The 18,290-nt window shown below is 38.1% G+C and overlaps 2 protein-coding genes across 2 annotated transcripts in view; one reads left to right on the top strand and one right to left on the bottom strand.

Annotated features, from left to right (window-relative positions):
* Positions 1 to 18: 18 nt before the first annotated feature.
* On the bottom strand, positions 19 to 3,737 carry LOC111194913 (TLR4 interactor with leucine rich repeats). Its single transcript, XM_022680336.2, has one exon. The coding sequence runs from the start codon at positions 3,487 to 3,489 to the stop codon at positions 1,438 to 1,440; it is 2,052 nt and encodes a 683-aa protein (XP_022536057.2). The 5' UTR covers positions 3,490 to 3,737; the 3' UTR covers positions 19 to 1,437.
* Positions 3,738 to 8,905: 5,168 nt separating this feature from the next.
* The window catches only part of chn1 (chimerin 1), a 69,392-nt gene continuing 60,007 nt past the window's right edge, over positions 8,906 to 18,290 (top strand). The window contains exons 1-4 of the mRNA XM_049484977.1: positions 8,906 to 9,006; positions 9,381 to 9,503; positions 13,792 to 13,830; positions 15,760 to 15,815. Of these exons, the coding sequence (XP_049340934.1) occupies positions 9,434 to 9,503; positions 13,792 to 13,830; positions 15,760 to 15,815 (165 nt within the window). The 5' untranslated portion in view covers positions 8,906 to 9,006; positions 9,381 to 9,433. The remainder of the gene's footprint in view (positions 9,007 to 9,380; positions 9,504 to 13,791; positions 13,831 to 15,759; positions 15,816 to 18,290) is intronic.

Raw genomic sequence — 18,290 nt, 5'->3', positions numbered from 1 at the left:
GTTTTTCTATATAAAATATCAATTAATAGCCATAACATTCAATGCAGTGAAATAAGTATTTTTTACATGGTGGCTCAACTAAAATGTGTTATGCAATACAATTTACACAATAATCAGCATTTTATTTCTGAATATGTTTTCAACGGGAAAGAAAACATCTGCACCCATAAAGTCATAAAGCTGGCCTTCTGTAAGCCTGAGGTCTGTTTGCCTCAGACAACACTGAACTGTAGATTTAATTATGGGTACTGTAACTGTGTTCTCTGAAATGATGGAGCTCCAGCCATTGCGTTTGGAATGAGTTGTGGAGTTGGGGGTGAAGTGTGGTGGTGATCATTCAACATTCTGACCTTACTAATGCTTTTGTCGCTGAATGCAGTCAAAATATCACAGCAATGCTCCAAAATCTAGTAGAAAGACAGTTACTCTAACAATAGCAGGATAAACTCTTTTTATATACTCTTGATTTCAAAAGACATAATACATATGTCTGTATATTTAGGCCATTCCAACAAATGGGTGCCATTTCTGTCCCCAGGAAATTACATGTATAAATGTGCAAACAAAATAACTTTAAAATACATTGTGTTATTAAGCATATTTTAGCATGTCTTGTACATTGACCTAACTCCATGAAATATGACTCCAAATCCTATCTTTGTTACCTCTGTTACCTAAATTAATTCTTAGATCTTATTTGTTTATTTTTAAAATACAAATTTTGGGAAAATCACTAGAATGTGCTTGTTGTCCTCTAGCTATTAGCATAGCTGCCATTTAGCTATTTTTCATGTTTTTGCTAATTCTATGCTAAAAACTCCTTCCTGTTACTTTTTCAGTCCTGTTACTCAAAACATAAAAAAGTAACAGGAATGAGTGCCAGTAGCATGTTTTTTTTTGTCATAAATATCACTTATTTGAACATGCAGCCAACCATTTCTTTAAATGAAAGACTTTCTTCAAAGGAATTAGTGGACTTGCATTTAAACATGCTTTTTAAACGTCACATGAGTTTGGCAATCGTCTTAGGCTTAGAAACCTTGTAAAAAATAATAATAAAGCTGACTGAATTAGACCAGCACATGTTTTGAATAGTTAAATAGCTGTGTTATTAGATTTAGAGCTGAAAAAGGTAAAAAGAAAAAAAGTTTAATTTGTTAAAGTTACAAAAATAAAATTGCACCCATTCGGTCTAAGGGCCCATTTAGTTTACAAGTTTACATCCAGGCCAGGCTTCACAAAACAGAATTTCACTCAAAATGTGCTGCAACTCAAAAAGCAGCCTTTATGCCCTCGATTACCCACAATTCTCTACCTACATACAATGCGAATGTTTGGTAATGTTGAATGTGTTTGTTACAGGGTTTTCCTTTAAGGTCAGTAGCTATAATCTACAGTTTGACACAACCTTTGTCAGGTCAGTCTCCTCTTTACACACTAGCGGGTAGCTGGCAGGTCTATAGCATCAATGGCGTCACTTTGTTGATAGGTTCCCGTATGAGAGCTTGAGGTGTTCATGCCGGAAGTGCGGTCTGACATGGGTATTCCGGCACACATGGCACAGGAGATGCTCTTCTCCCTTGAATAAAGCAAAGTAAGAGCATCTGCCTGTAGCCTCTTCCTCAGAACGCAGCCCATGCGAGCAAACAGCGCCAAGAGTGCCAGTATTGCAAAAGTGTTGACCCCACTGAGGTACAAGATGATAGTCTGAGGCTCTGGGCCGGACATTTCCTCTGGTTTTGTGATGATACCCAGGCAGAGTTCGCGTGAAGCCACGTGGCACACCTTCTCATCCACCACACTCTCCACGCAGACCAGATATGGCGTGGAAGGACGCAAATCGCACAGGTTGCACGTTGTGCCCTGTTTGACGCTGACGAAGCGGCTGAAGCGAGTGCGTGTGTGAAAGTGGTCGTACATGACTCTGAAGTGGACGTTCGGCGCGGTGTTTTTGGCCAGAGTCCACTTTATGAGCGCTGAGCTGGAAGTTACTGTCACAGCAGAGATGTTGAGAATGGCCAGCTGGTTGTAGGAGCAGGCGTCGCTGCCTGTGCTGTTCTCTGTGACCTTTTTTCTGGTTGAATTAGAGGGGGATCTCGCAACTCGTTCAGGTGCTGATTGTATGTTTTGAGTGGCCAAGGCTCCCCCTGCGGACTCGTCCTGGTATTGTACTGGTTCTGCAGAGCTTCCTTCCTCTGTATGCTTGATCAGGAGTTGTGGAGCAGTCCTGCCCACTCTTCTGTGAGTGTGGTATCTGTCACCATCATGACAGGTTTGTCTGGTCACCCGTGAGCCGCTGCCTGAGTGGGTAGGCTTTGATTGAACACTGGTGCGTGCTCTGCTGCGTGGGCCGCCACCGCTGCGGATCAATGCGCCTCTGATAGTGTGGAGGTACTGACCTTTCAGGCGTTCTGGATGAGAGCACTTCACAATGACGAGGCCGTTTCTGCCTGACTCTAGCCAGCTCTTCAGGCTCAGGAATCTGCAGACACACTTCCATGTGTTGCCCGTCAAATCTAAAAACTGAAGCTGTGGAGCGCTTGATCCGAATACTTGTGGATTTAGTTGAAGGAGCCGGTTGTTGTTTAGCTTTAATCTTCTCAGGTGGGGTAAACCACTGAAGGTGAAGTTGTCTAGGTGTGAAATGGCATTGTCGCTGAGGTCGATGTCTCTGAGCTTTCTGCAGTATTGAAACGTGACTTTCTTGATCATAAAAATGTAATTCCCTTTCAATTTTAGGACTTCCAATTTGTGTAACCCCTTGAATGCAGAAGGATGTATCCAAGAAAGTCTATTGTGACTTAAAGACAACACTTTAAGGTTTCTCAATTCCCTAAAATTGGAGTCTCTGATCTCAGACAAGAGATTTTCATCAAGTATGAGTTCAGCGAGAGAAGAAAGTGGCCTTAAAATGCTGTCAGAGAAGCGTGATAACCTGTTGCCTGAAAGATTCAATCTCTGAAGGCTCTGCTGTCCTTTGAATGTATTTTTCGCCAATGACTCAATTCGCATCACATGGTCCAAGAGTATAATCTCCAATGATTTCAGAGTTACTGATCTCTGCTGTGTTACTCTTCTATAATGCACTGTTTGTTGCACATCATTCAGTTTATCCATGTTTACGGTATCTATTTTAGAGGCAAGAAGATTGCAGTCTAATATTGAGCTGTCGAAATGACCTACATTAAGGTCCAGAGAGGTAAGATTCCAGAGATAATAAAATGACCCAAAATTAAAGAACTTTGCATTTGTTTCCAAATCCCAAACTGTCAAATTTGTGTACAGCTGTAGACCAGATGGACGAATGCAGTCAACAAGGTTTCCAGCCAGCCTGAGGTGCTTTGTTGACTGAAGCCAAAGTAAATGAGATAATCCAGAATTCATGCAAAAAAGCTCCCCATTCCTGCATTCACAAACTGTAGGACATGTATCCAAAAAATGACCACAAAGGCTGGTGTAAAAAAGGCAAAAAATGAAAATCCTCACCATTGTAAAAGTCTGTGAGTAAGATCCTTCTTGACCTCCTTGGACAATAAACCTAAAATGGACAATTTCTGCAGCCAGGAAAGGCTTGTGTAACAGTCATTTCCTTTCTGGAATAGTGTTTTCTAGATTTTATCCATGATTCCTGCAAACAAACAAGAGATTCACCATCCTGTACATGACAACAGGAGGTTGTTGTTTTTGGAAATGTTAAGTGATTTAGATAAGGGAGATGAGACGTTGTGAAACCATTCTGTTTTTCTGTAGAATGAATTGTTATAACTGAGAAGATTGTTGCTGCTGGGTTATATGACAAAAAGCAATCATAAGCAGTCAAGAGCATAGATCTAATGCTATTGCATTTATAAAATAAATACAGCTATGGAAAAAAGAGACCACTTTTTTTTACCACATTGAAAACCTCTGGAATATAATCAAGAGGACGATTAATGATCACAACCATCAAACCAAGCAGAACTTCTTGAATTGTGCACCAGAAAGGGCATAAAGTTGTCCAAAAGCAGTGTGTAAGACTGGTGGAGGAGAACATGCCAAGATGCATGAAAAATGATTAAAAACAGAGTTATTCCACCAAATATTGATTTCTGAACTCTTAAAACTTTTTGAACTTGTTTTCTTTGCATTATTTGAGGTCTGAAAAAGCCTTTTGTTATTTCACTTTCTGCTAAACAATGCTCTAAATTACAATATTTTTATTAGAAATTTGGGAAATATTGCCCGTAGTTTATAGAATAAAACAACAATGTTGATTGTACTCAACCATATACCTATAAATAGCAAAATCAGAGAAACTTATTCAGAAACTGAATTAGTCTCTTAATTAGAGTTATTTTTTTATGTATCGTACAGTCGAAAAAGGAAAGAATTACATCCACAATCCCTAAGAGATTTGAACTCTTTGAACTTTCAGATAACTATTTCCAAAGTTTTAGTCCTTAATCAGCTTGCTAGGGCAGTGGTTTGTTCACAAGCATTATTAGGAATGACTGTGATGCAAATTTCAAATTATCAGCCATGGGCTCCTCTCAGCAGCTGCCAAGCTCTATAAAAATAAAATATAGGACAGTGGCTGTACAGGAGAGCAATGTGTTTTTTTCAGTTGCTGTTCATTATATAATTAAGAAATGTCTATTGCGTGGAGGTCAAATTAAGGTTTTGAAGAAAAAAAAACATGTGGTTTAATGCAGTAGAATGGAGGCAAGTATGGATTACACTGAAAAAGTATGGTAAGCTGTTTTAAGAAAAAAAGTTAATCTGTCTAAAAGCAGACCTGTGGCTACTGTAAAAGTTCTGTAATATTCTAATTTAATTTCTGTTAAACCTTAACTATTTGTATTCAGTCTGTAAGGGTTCATATCTATTAACACTGAAAAAAAGCCCCCTGGCTGCAGAAAGTATGAGATCCCCTGGTGTAGTGTATCATTGGTCTGCTCTGTTATTTGAGGACTTTGTGTATCCTGGTGTGTTTGGGTGTGTGTCTGTTCTGGTCTATTGTGTAAAATGAAAACAGTAAAAAGATTCTATTACCGTATATTGGATTACAAACTGAGCCATAACCTTCTCATTAAAGTTGAACAAGATACTATTGTACAGTTAAATGTATACATGCAGTTGTGTGTCCAAGAAATCACATCATATGTATTTAAAGGAAGGCTTTCACTGGCCTCTCGCAGTGTATTGTTAAACAGGGGAAATGAGTGTTCAACAACAAAGTGTTGTAGCGAGACGCACGTCTCCGTGCCCTGAACGCACACTTACTGTTGGGCTGCTATTGTCTTGGCTTCCTGTTAGTGTGGACACTTACTTAAGCTTCTGTCAACGCAGGACTGCCATCTGGAGAAAACAAAACAGAGGGTGGAAGAGCGGGAGATATTCGGGGTTTAATTGAATGGATAATCCAAAATATGAAGATATTTGTTGCTATAATTGAGTATTTGAATGAGTAAATGCATGTGTAGATACTGCAAATACTGACTTATACAGACTTTCTCTTATTATTATTATTATTATGTTGTAGGTCATTGTGTTAAGTAACATGGCACAGTGTGGCACAATGTCATAGGTTGGAATGCGTTGGAAATAATGTGTGAATGTGTGTTATGTAATACAGGACAGAGTTTCGATTGTATTGCCAAGTGTATTAGGTAATGGTACTGTGTGTTATGTAATATGACACAGTGTGTTGGATGAGAATATGGGACATACATAGCTTACCTCACATAGCCTACCTTAAAGGTCTCATTCCATCATTTTTTTATTCATTTTAAAATGTCTAGTGTGAATAAATGCCATGTGAAGAAAGTGCTCCAGTGAAATGTTAGTATAATGCTAACATAACATTATCTCAACATTAGCACAATGTTAGCGTAATGTTAGCGCCGCGTTAGCATAAAGTAACGAGTAATAAATGAGTTTAATGTCCAGCACTGGCTGGTAATGCCGTGCAACAGTGTGATGCAATCAGATTATTGATCATGATTAAAATGTGTGATTATTAACATAATTACATTAAACACTCCTCATCCACTGTGATTTTCTAATATGTTCTAATATGTTAAATGCAGATTTCAAACCGCGCTTCCCTAGTGTATATTTAAGGTCTGGGTAAAATGCAGAATCCACTGGAGATCCAATGTAAACCTATAGTTACTTACACAAGATAGCTAACGTTAACTAGCTGGTTTAAAGAAAGCTATAAGCTCTTTAGCTGACGAGACAATGTCAGCTCTGCTGCACCCCAGCTTCAGCTCTGCCTGTAGTTGAGGCCATGAATACTATTTCCAGGGTTGACGTAGACCCATGTGCTTTTCCTGATCGACTTGTATTCTGATTTTTTTCTTTTACTAGCTACTGCAGACAAAGAAGGTTGAGGAACAGTTTCACATGCAGCATGTATATACAACTCAGAGAGACCTATTTCATTTTACAAAGAACAAGAAAAGGTGGATTTTAGCAGGAGACCTTTAACTATTCTTTTTTTTCTTTGTTCTGCTGACAATACTTTTTCAACTTTAAGGTATTTGTATCACATTCTTGCCTGATATCCCACAATTGCAGAATTTAATTTCTTAAAATGTCTTTTTTTTTTTTAATTACTAGAAGAAAAGTCCAAAAATGTAATGTGTTGGATAATTAGTACTGCAAAACAAAAGATACTCTATCTCATTTCAGAGGGTTTTGATGGAGAACAATTCCAGTGCTCCACAGCCCAGTGCTGGGTGATTTGTTCCCCTTTAGCAACACTTGGCACTGGGCATTGGTCAAAACCTGGCACTGGACCTTAGGCCTGTGTGCAGCTGCTCCAGAGTGTCCCATGCTATTGGCTATGCTTTTCTATAGAGAATATACAAAACGGTGTGTGGACAAATTATGCTTTTGTTTATAATCTAAATTTGCTAATTTAGAAGATTTGTCTGGATTTGCACATGGCAGAAACAGATTCTACTGATAGCTGGTTTCAGATGGTCTAAGCTTGTCTATTCAAGGTGGTTGAAACACTGATCATTAAGATGATGGCATATCTGTATGTTGATAAATCAGCTGCTACCTCTTGACCAGCTTCGCATATGTTTTCCTTTAAGTTTAATAAACTAGCTGTCTGTCAGCATCATCAATTTGACCAAGCTGGGAATACTTGAGGACCAGAGGTCAAGTGGGCCATGCATGCTGGGCACACTGGTCATGCTGATACTGGTTTAATAGGCTAGCTGCTCTGGTGTTAGGTTGTTTAATGACGTATTTAATGGCCAAGGTGGTTGAAAAGCTGGTCATCCAAGTGAAAATATACTTTATGTTGGTTAATCTAGTTGTTTAACCAACTCTTCACCAGTTGTGTGTATTATGCATTCGACTTCGGTCATGCTTAAATCTCGACCAGCATGGTCTTGCTGGTTCACCAGCTTGGTGGTGCTGGTTCACCAGCTTAGTCTTGCTTGATGAAAAGCGTGGTCATGCTAGGCAAACATCATGGTCAAGCTTGGTCATAGTGGTTGTTTAGTGAGCTTGTTCAGGTTGATCATTCTTTTTGTTGACCAGCGAATCCATCAAATTCAGTAATGAATTTATAAACTGATAAGCTGGCCCTACTTTTTTTCATTAGGTTAGTTTGGTCAAGCAGGATGGCAGTGCTGGTAGATCAATTGAAAGACCATCAAACTTAAACTTGCCCTAAGCTACTCGTGAGATAGCAGACTTGTCAGACAGCTTGAGCTGACCATGCTATTTTTAGCAGGTTTGTTTAGTTTAGCCATCAAACTAAGAAATACTGTAGATTTATCAAGAACTACATTCCCAACCAGCTTGAGGGTTTTCTTTACGCAGCCACTAAGGTGACATCATGTAAAAATAAAAAAAAATGCGTGGCCGCAACTTATTAGGTGTGAGAATGAGATCCTAAGGCTGGGCCATGACTTATTAAGGCATTGAAATGAGATCATTAAGTCGTAGCCAGAGAATAATAAAGTTTGCTTTTATGTTAATGAATGCCCATGAAGAAGACTGAATATTAAATCAAACCTCCAACCCAAGGATAATCTTTAGTAAGAAAATGGAGAGTGAACTGGTTTCTTTTTATTTTTATCTTGGAATGAATTATGGCAATATTTTGGAGTCTCTTGCAGTGAGACATGGTATAATAAGAAAAACACACTTAATTTGCATACTAAAAGCTCACAGGCTCAGAGGCAGACAGTATGCAGAATCCAAAAGTATAGGATCTCATTCCCATGCCTTAATTACCTTGTTCCCACGCCTTAATTATCTTGTTCCCATGCCTTAATTATCTCGTTCCCACGTATTAGAATCTCATTCCCACGCCTTTATTATCTTGCTTCTATGCCTTAATTATCTCGTTCCAGTGCCTTAATTATCTTGTTCCCACGCCTTAATTATTCTGTTCCCATAGCTCAATTATCCCATTCCCATGCATTAGGATCTCACTGCCACACCTTAATTATATTGTTTCCATGCATTAGGATCTTATTCCCAATGCCTTAATTATCTTGTTCCTACACATTAATTATCTTGTTCCCATGCATTAGGATATCATTCCCATGCCCTAAGTATCTCGTTCCCATGCATTAGGATTTCATTCCCATGCTGTAATTATCTCGTCCTGTTTCTTAATTATCTTGTTTCCACACATTAGGATCTTGTTCTCATGCTTAAGTATCTCGTCCCATGCATTAGGATCTCTTCCTATGCCTTAAGTATCTTGTTCCCATGTCTTAATTATCTTGTTCCCACGCCTTAATAAATCGTGGCCACACATTCTTTTTGTTTATTTATTTTTGGTTTATTTTTTACATGAGGTCCCTTAGGGGCTCCGTAGTTATCCAACTTTGCCCCATCACCATAGTTAGTTAGTTAGCTAGCATCGTTTCCGTGCGTGCGCGCCGCCGTGTCCATGGTAACGCGCCATGAAGAGGCTGCAGTCCCCGAGGAGAAGCGGAGCTCGCGGTCATGTGCTCTCACAAGATGGCGACTTCAGTGCTGGGATACAGAGTGAGTCCGGGCTGCAGCAGCTTCACATCGCTAGCTAGCTAACCCTGTCTGAAAATAACGCCGTCGAACCGCCGTGCCGTCTGCTGATAGCGCTCTGCTGGGAGCGGCTGGGGCGGTTAGCTAGGTTAGCTAGCTGGCTAATTCTCCGCCGCTGTGAGATCATATGCAGCCTGGCTGAGACTGATGTGGCTGGATCTGCTGAATTCAGTGGGGTTCAAACTTTAGCTTTGTGCAGCCTGGAGATACAGACGGAGGGTCTGAATGAGCCAGCAAACGATTAAACTCAACATTTAGCGAGTTATTTAACTGGCTAGAGAAGAGAGCTCGCGCTGAAATAATCCACATTTTTTATGTGTTCGTTTGTTTCCATTCAGGCAGTTTGCTGATGTGATTTTTCTCCTCCTACATGGACAAGCGCTCATTCTGAATGAGTGAACACAGCGAATACAGCTTTGTCCATCGGAATTACAGCACGAGCATGGCCATCCATGTGTTTGGTAAGTTGCACAATGTTATTTTTTTTATTTATGTTGTTGTGTGTTGATGTTGTGCAGAGCAGTAAAAAGGGAGCATGTTTTGCTGGAGAGACTAGCAGAGAGACAGACCCTCAGGGTGTGTAACTAATGTAGCTTTAGCTTCAAGGGGGAATCAACAATGGAGAGTGTGTCCATGGGGGTGTTTCTGTTGGAGTGTGAATATGCAACCAACAGGTTAGCTAGCCTAGCTAACCTTGCTATCTGTCCTACTCGCTTACACTAGACCATACAAGCTAACTAGTTACTTGTTTTTCTTTCCACCTTAAATAGTACTGTAGTTCCCATTCTGGCTCATGAAAGGTAGCTAACTAGCTAGTTACTGATGCACCATTTAAGGTGGAACCTAGCTAAATTTCACATAATAAGTCGACGTGTGCCGCACACTAACGTTTTTAGATTACTCAGATGAAAAATATGTATTAATACAGCTCTGGAAAAAATAAGAGACCACTTAAAAACGATTAGTTTCTTTGTTTTACCAAATTGAAAATCTGGAATATAATTAAGAGAAAGATGAATGATCACAAGCCATCAAACAAAGCTGAACTGCTTGAATTTTTGCACCAAGAGTGGCATAAAGTTATCCAAAAGCAGTGTGACTGGTAGAGGAAAACATGCCAATATACATGACATCTGTGATTAAAAACCAGGGTTATTACACCAAATATGATTTCTGAACTGAATATAAAAACTTTATGAATATGAACTAGTTTTATTTGCATTATTTGAGGTCTGAAAGCTTGCCATCTTTTTGTTATTTCAACCATTTCTCATTTTCTGTTCTAAATGGCAATTTGAGAGACATGTCCGTAGTTTATAGAATAAAACAACAATGCTGATTTTACTAAAAAATCTACCTATAAATAGCAAAATTAGAGAAACTGATTTAGAAACTGAAGTGGTCTCTTTAATTTTTTTTCCAGAGCTGTATATTGCCAGCTAGTAGACCAGCTAAATTAAAACTGATTGACCAGCATGGCAAAGCATGACAAAAATAAAATGAAACACACTTTTATGTTGGTCAAGATCTGTTTTTTTAGCAAAATAGAAGAGATTTTAATCTGGATGACCACCAGCTCTTAAATTATCCGCTCATAGTGGCAAAATGTTGAGATTACAACTACTACTACAACATTACTATTCTGTATATGTAGCACGTAAATCTAGCACTTAAAACATCTGAAAGATCGGAAGGAAGAAAGTGTGTCTCATTTCATTCTTCCCTTTAGGCACTTCCACTCAGCTTGAGTTGTTTTGTTCATTCAGGTTTTGAAGTGGCAGCAGGGAAAGGGGGGGGGGGACAATTGATGTTCTCAAGCTAGCTGTGGTCACTTCAGATGCTAACAGCTAGCAGAGTAGATATCAGGTATTTCTGTACATATTAGTTACACTTGAGTGGCATTAAGGCTTAGTGTGCTGTTGCTTTAAATCCTAAACTGGATCTGGAATCAAGTAGAGCTTTAGGGTGTGAATGCCTCAGCCACTTGTTGGCAAAATGATTAGTCATGGGGAGGAAGTCTTCTTCCCTGGAGCTCTTATCTGTGGGATGGGGGAGCAGCCATTTTCTATCAATAATTAATGCTGAATCATAGGAGGAGCACATTTGGCAGAAGGGCAGGGAAGCTGCTAGGAGTGGAAGATAAGCTAGTCATGAGCCTAATTTGGCATGCAGCGCCAACATTTCCACAATTGGATTAAGTCCACAGTGTGTTCATTCTTGTAATTCATAGTTTATTACTTGTGGTTGGTTATATGCTTGGTTGTAAGATGAGCAATATCTTGTTGTTTCAGATGTCAAATCATTAAAATAGCTTTGCTTTTGTTGTGAACTTCTGTTTTGTGGGTGATGTCATACACCACATCTTCTGATAAATTAACTAAAATCATTTTTTGCTAAATGTGGCTCAGATATTATTTTTTAAGGCTATGTGAATAAGCCAAATACGATATTTTTTCAAATCAGATCTGAGCCACTTTTATATGTGCTCCTAAATCGAATATGTATCCAATCCATGGACATGTGTCATGAATGTGAACGGTCATGTCTTTTTGCTTCGGTCATGTGCCACGTGCTTCTCTCTCGTACCCACACATATCTTGATACAGCTGCGCGGCTATAGCTGCAAAAACAGCAAAAGCAAGCCACCTTGTCTTTTTTCAGCTCCTCGACCTGACCATGTACTTCAGACGAGTTGTTTGCTCTCAACTCAAGCAAAAGATGCTCCACATATGAGCTGCTAACGTGTCCATTTTCCTTTATAAAGTGACGAGTCGACTCTCAAATATGACGTTTTTTGTTGTTGGTGAAGAAGGTGACGTTTATGCACGTATCAATGTGCGCATGTGAGGCGCTTCAGGGACAGATTTGTTCATTTTACACACAGATACAGATCACTTACATTTGTGAATGTGAACCGTCAAGATAGCTAAATCTGATCTGAGCAAAAATTCAGATTTGATCAATGTGACTTGTAATGTGAACATAGCCTTAGGTCACAGATTGCATTCATCTTGCAGCCTTTTACATATGGTTTGGAATTACTAAAAAGGAAACGTTTTTGTTTTACAGGTGTTGTAAATAAAAAGCAAAGGAAACGTCATCCGTTCAAACTCTCAGGAACTTCCTTTCCTGTCTGAAAGGGCTTGAATAGTGAATGAGTGAAAGAGCAAGAGAACAAGCCTGTAGTGTTGTGAAGAAGGGCCAGGTTTTTGAGAGGGCTTGTGCAGTTTTTGTCCAAACCTCTTCTCTCCAGGGGCCTATTGTTCTGGCAGTGCTTACATTGGGACATTTCTGCAGGGTTTTCCTGCCTGCAGCCTTTCATTAAACTCATTGAGAGCCAGCAGGTAGCCCACATGCACGTCCCTCCACTCTCAAACCCATGAATGAATATTGTTCTAGATTCTGTCTGAACTTCTAGTTGTTCAGAGTTGTGTAGTTTTGTAGTTCAGCAGAACTTCTAAACACCTGTTTTGTACTACTTACCAAACGAATTAAGAAGATGCAACACACGTTCATCTATACACATTGAGGAGTTAGAAGGCTCACTGTTTTTACACTTCTGAGCAGTGCAGTTGTTTGCAGCAACTAAGACCAGTTTAATAAATCCAGTGTAAGCTCTATCATTTCCAGATCTGCTAAAAAGAAGTTGTCACCTGACAAGGATAACCTAAAACTTACGCTGTCTGTTCAGCTGAATAGTCAAACTTATTTTACTTTTTCCCCCCCAAAGCTGCTCTATAGGATTATATAGATATAGGATTCTACCACTGAAGAGCACTGAAGTCCTTTTCATGTTTGTGAGCTGATATTTGTTTTATAACCTGATGCATCATCATGCAGAAAGTAACCATTAGATGAAACTCATAGGAGATCAGCAGTAATCTCAAATCAGCCCATCTGGCACCAACATGCATGGCACATGTAAAGTCATGTAGGTCATAGTTTTTTTGTGTGTGTGTGTTTTTTCTTATTGTGATAGTGAATGAACATTACATGAAGCTGATGCTCCTATGTGCATGGTTTTTATGCACTACACTGCTGCAACGTGATGGATTTTGATTATTACATGAATTATTTTATTAATTATTTTGTTTGGTTATGTATTGTGTAATGTACAGATAAATACTGTATACTCATTTTTTTAGATTTGTTTTATAAAACTGTTTCAACCAAAATAAATGAGTGCTAATTAACATTGGGTGTATGTTGCAAATTAATTTGTTTTTGTTTCTTCATTGTGTATAATATCTGTTTTTCTTTCACAGGTTAGACCACATTTCTTTTTACTGTAGTTAGCTTAATATATTGGTCAGTCCATTACCTTGTTTTCATGAGCAAAACTGCAGATACAACCTCTATGATTACACCTTGTACGTTGCAAGATTTCTTAAGTTCTATTCTGCATTTGTTTTTAGGCTTCCGTTTTTTCACCAATAAATGTAAATGAATGCCTGAATGTTGACCGAGCAGCTCTTAATCTGAACTCCATGTTTGAAGTTTAGTTCCACTGATCAAAAGCTCACATGTCTTGTTTAGAGAACTGTTTGAAACTATTACACTAGAGGGCGCCCTTTCTTTACTTATACTGGAGTAGCACAGTTCATGCAAGGTGAAGTGAAGCCTCTACTACAAAGGGGTTGTTTGGCTTCACATGTTTGAGCTTATTTTCATATTCATTTGAATACACTCACGTGCGTTACTGCTCATTATCTGAATGAACCTGATTGGCCTTTGATTTCTCTCTGACAGATAATGATGAGTACAGGCCACCAGTATGGAAATCTTACTGTAAGTATAACTTTGGAAATAAGAAAAATTGTTTATTGTATTTTTTTTTTAACTGCAGTAATGTACACTGTGTAAATAATTCTGAATGAATAAACTAATGCATGTTTAACATGTATGTTTTTTATTCTTACAATTTGCCTTTGTGTCATTTAAAAAAACACTCGTTTGTTATAGAAATTATAGAAATATATACACTCCACTCCTAAAAGTCTTATGACAGCAAGTCAAATGCACTTGTTTTTGTTGTGCACTGAAGAATGAATTTTGGTTTAAGAATTTTTTTTAAAATAAGCATTAGACAAGATTTCTGAATGTCGGCCTATATTTAGTTTTCTGGTCTTCACATGTGGAATGTGTTAAACAACTTAGAATATATGGCCATTTGTTTTACACTAAAGCATTTTTAGGAGCAAAAGTAAAGGAACATATAATCTTAAAGTAAATAACATTTTAGTATTTGATGTCATAACCCTTGCTTGAAATGACTGCCTCAAGCCTGCGACCCATCGACATCACCAAACTGTCCTTCATTCTTCATTTGTAATGCTGCTCCAGGCTTTTACAGCAGCTTCTTTTAGTTCTTGTTTGTTTTAGGGGGCTTCTCCCTTAAGTCTCCACTTTAGGAGGTGAAACGACTTGGTCAATCTAAAACCTTCCACAATATTCCCCCCTGATGGCGTCCTTTAGCTTTGGTGGCAGTGTGTTTTAAAATTCCTCCTGATTAGTTTGGTTTCTTTTCTTCGTAAAGAAGAAATGTTGCTTGCTTTTCTCCTCTAGACAGCTCTCTGGCCTTCATGTTGGTTTATCTTCTTTAACAAGAAATATCTACTTTATTGGTTTAAACCCAGGCCAAGAAGTAGTCTCGTCATGCAGAGCTATTTATTAGTATTTGTCTCACTCCAAGGTGCACTTAAAATCTTTTAATTTTCCCAAAAATCGTCGGTGCGCCTTATCTGGTTTACCAGTCTGTTTGTAAGAAGCAGTAAACTCAACTGAAGTGCAGTATTATGGTTTATTTTTATAATTTAGGTCTTTAGCTAGTGCTAGTTAGCTCTTTTACCGTTCATTAGTCAGTATGATCAGCCTGTAACGTGCTGCTAATCCCAGGTAAGCACTGCTGGGGCAGCATTAGCATTACTTGCTAACCGCGCTAAGCGCTAGTTAGCTCTTTTTGCTGCTGTTCAGAGGTGTGGTATATCGGACTGTAGCCTTCCCGTTTACCGCGTTTAAACAAGCTACGTGAGACGAACAGCTAACTAATATCGCCCTGGCTTACCTGAACACGCAGGGTTCCTCAGTGTAGCGCTGTCTAGGTAGAAAATCTAAGTTTACTGTGGATAAACAAAAGCGCTTCACTCACCAAAATTAAGTTTTGAGTAGAGAAATCTGTGTAACATCCAGCGCTCGTTTGACTTTTAAAAATAATGCGCACAAACAGAAAATAGACGTCTATTGATATTGCTCCTTATAATACGATGCTTTTTATAGTGCGAAAAAAACACAACGTTTGAACACTCAACCTTAAAGGCACCACCTGGTCAATGAGAAACACCTGTCAGTAAAATTATATATTTAATATAAAATCTGTTATATAACTAATTAAATTGTATTGCCACACAAGCTGTAATGCTGAACTGACTCATTATGCCTCTATAAATTCGTTCAGAATAAATCATCATGCTGATACTCCCCTGCCGTTTGATCATCTGTCAGCTTTGCACCCCCTGTTGTCACATCCTGAAATTACCTGTGTACCAGGCTGTTAGTTTCTTATATCACCATGAAGGAATTTGCAATTCACTGATCTCATAATAAACCTGTTTATCGTTCAGTCTGTTTCAAAGGGCTTTTTTTTCTTGTGTTCTTTGTGTGCTACATTGATTTCACGTCCACACAGCACATCTTTTGATCTCTTTGTTTTTGTTATAGTGTATCAGCTCCAGCAGGAGGCGCCACACCCCCGGCGGGTTACTTGCACTTGCGAGGTGAGCACATAAACAAGCGCAGAAATGCCTTTTCTTTGTGTGTCTATCGAAGTGGCCGTGATCTTGCTTTACCAACACACTATTGATTAATTTCTAGGAAATACAATTTATATATATATATATATATATATATATATATATATATATATATATATTTGTGTGTGTATATATATATTTGTGTGTGTATATATATATATGTGTGTGTATATATATATATATGTGTGTGTATATATATATATGTATATATATATATATATATATGTATATATATATATATATATATATATATATAATTTTTTTACTATAGTCACCTTTAGATTTTTTCTGTCTTGAGTTGCATATTCACGTTCCACTCGTTCTGCTCAGCTTTCTGGAGATGGTTGATTAGGATAAATGTGATGTAGAGCTGCACGATTCATGCTTAAAGGTGCCCTAGAAGGTCAGACTGTATTTATATTGGTATGGTAGAATAATATACATTTATTATTCTTCAGTGACAAACTATAAGCGTCAAACACTATTGTCTCCTGCTTTAAAAAAAGGTAGAACCAAAACAGAGTTGTAAAACAATAAAGTCTGATTAAATTCTGAGGCAAAAATAATTTAAATGGTAAACATTAAGAGCTTTCTCTATCTAACTGATAAATTAAAGCACCACTTAGAGGTGGTTCATATGTAGAATGAATCTATCTGAATGCTAGAGTGGTGGACCAAAGAGAAAGAGCTTCATGCTGTAGTGAGCCAATCAATCCAATAAAGTTATCTAGTTGATAGTTGGGTGCTAAGCTAAAGGTTAATTCTACCAGCCTCTAATTCTGTCTCTTGAGATATCTAATCACACATTGTGCTGGGTGGAAAAAAGGAGAGCAGCCCTATCCAGAAAGAAAGGGAAAATAATTTACATATAATAGTAGTCTTAAATATATATATATATGAAAATAGGGTTGATAAGCTCCACAGGAACATAGCCTAGCTTAGCCTAAATATTAAGACTAGAGTTTAATAATAAAAAAAAACATATTTTATATATATATATATATATATATATATATATATATATATATATATATATATATATATATATATATATATATGTTTTTTTTTTAAACTTACAAACATTAGCTTTAACCAATCAATATAACATGTCTAATAATTTACACATTAGAATTCTAATAACATTTAATAATGAGTAAATGGATTTAGTAGGACCTTCACAATGTGTTTTTGTTGTGGAATTAGGAAAAATATATAAAATAAAAAAAATCTGAAATATAATAAAATGAATGAATATTTTACACACACATCTGAATAACAAAAAAATGTGTTTTTAAGCAAACCACATATGAACCAAAGGCTTGACCTGTGCTCTGATCTTTAAACCTGGAGTGATCTTAACAGGAGAGTCATTTGTATAGATTCACATTTTGTGGGTGTGCGTGTGTGTGTTTAGTACGCAGGGAAGCAGATATAAAATGCTCTTCATTTAGCTGTTCTCTCAAAGAGAAAATGCTGGTAATTGCAGAGATATGTTCATGACAATGGTCAAGCTCCTTGATGTGGTGGTGGTGGTGTGGATCATGCTGATCTAAGCTAAGACCTGCAGAATTGTCCTTGTCTATACAGTTTTTTTCTTTTTTTTTATAATCAAGTAGGGAATCAAGGTCCTCATCTTGTTTTTTTGCAGCCTTACTGTGAATATTCAGAAATAGGTCATCAGTCTGTATAGAAATAAACATTTTCTGTTTTAATTGGGTGAAAGTCTAGTCTAGTTGTTTTTTTTTCTCCCTCACTTGAGCTGCAATATAAACAGTGTTTAAGAATAACAGTGAAAGATCTCCAGCACAGAAGACACACTGCCCCCATTTTGCTTCTGAGCAGCAGAACCAAATTAGTCAGGCGGATAGCAGCATTAATTAAGGCAGGCGTAAGGTAATGCTTCTGAATTATTCATCTGTATTATCATTATAGCGTCTGTCTGACAGTGCTGCTGTAGGTTGGAGATGATGGCTGAGGTTGGCCCCAGTTGGTCGCACATTTACAGGCGAGGCAGAAACGCTCTCCTGGGGAAACGTCGAACCTAGTGACACCACTCGGCTCCTCAGCTGCATGCAAAGGTTTTAAGATTCTGTGTACCGATAGCCAGCACTCTATTATAGCACGTTATTTACATGTGAATATTTATTAATTATCTTCTCGTGTTGATTTGAGACAACATGGCGTAGTTTGGTTCCTCTTTGTTTGTACTGCCAGCACAATGCAGTATCAATGGAGTCTAGTCCGGCTCAGTATGACTGGGACCAAAACAAAGAGTGAAGATTGTCTGAGGAGAGTTTGAGCTGCTGATGCTGACTGAGAGAAGGTTTTTCCCCTGCTGGTAGAATAATTTACCTGCCATTACACACACACACACACACACACACACACACACACACACACACACATGCTTGCACAGCTCCCAGCACTCCATCTCAGCAG

This window comes from Astyanax mexicanus, chromosome 11 (genome assembly GCF_023375975.1).
Source record: "Astyanax mexicanus isolate ESR-SI-001 chromosome 11, AstMex3_surface, whole genome shotgun sequence".
Classification (NCBI taxonomy): Eukaryota; Metazoa; Chordata; class Actinopteri; order Characiformes; family Acestrorhamphidae; genus Astyanax; species Astyanax mexicanus.
This window is presented reverse-complemented; position numbering and strand designations above follow the sequence as displayed.

Coding starts and splice junctions, on each gene's coding strand:
- LOC111194913 (XM_022680336.2), bottom strand. CDS start 3,489: ATGGTGAGGATTTTCATTTTTTGCCTTTTTTACACCAGCCTTTGTGGT.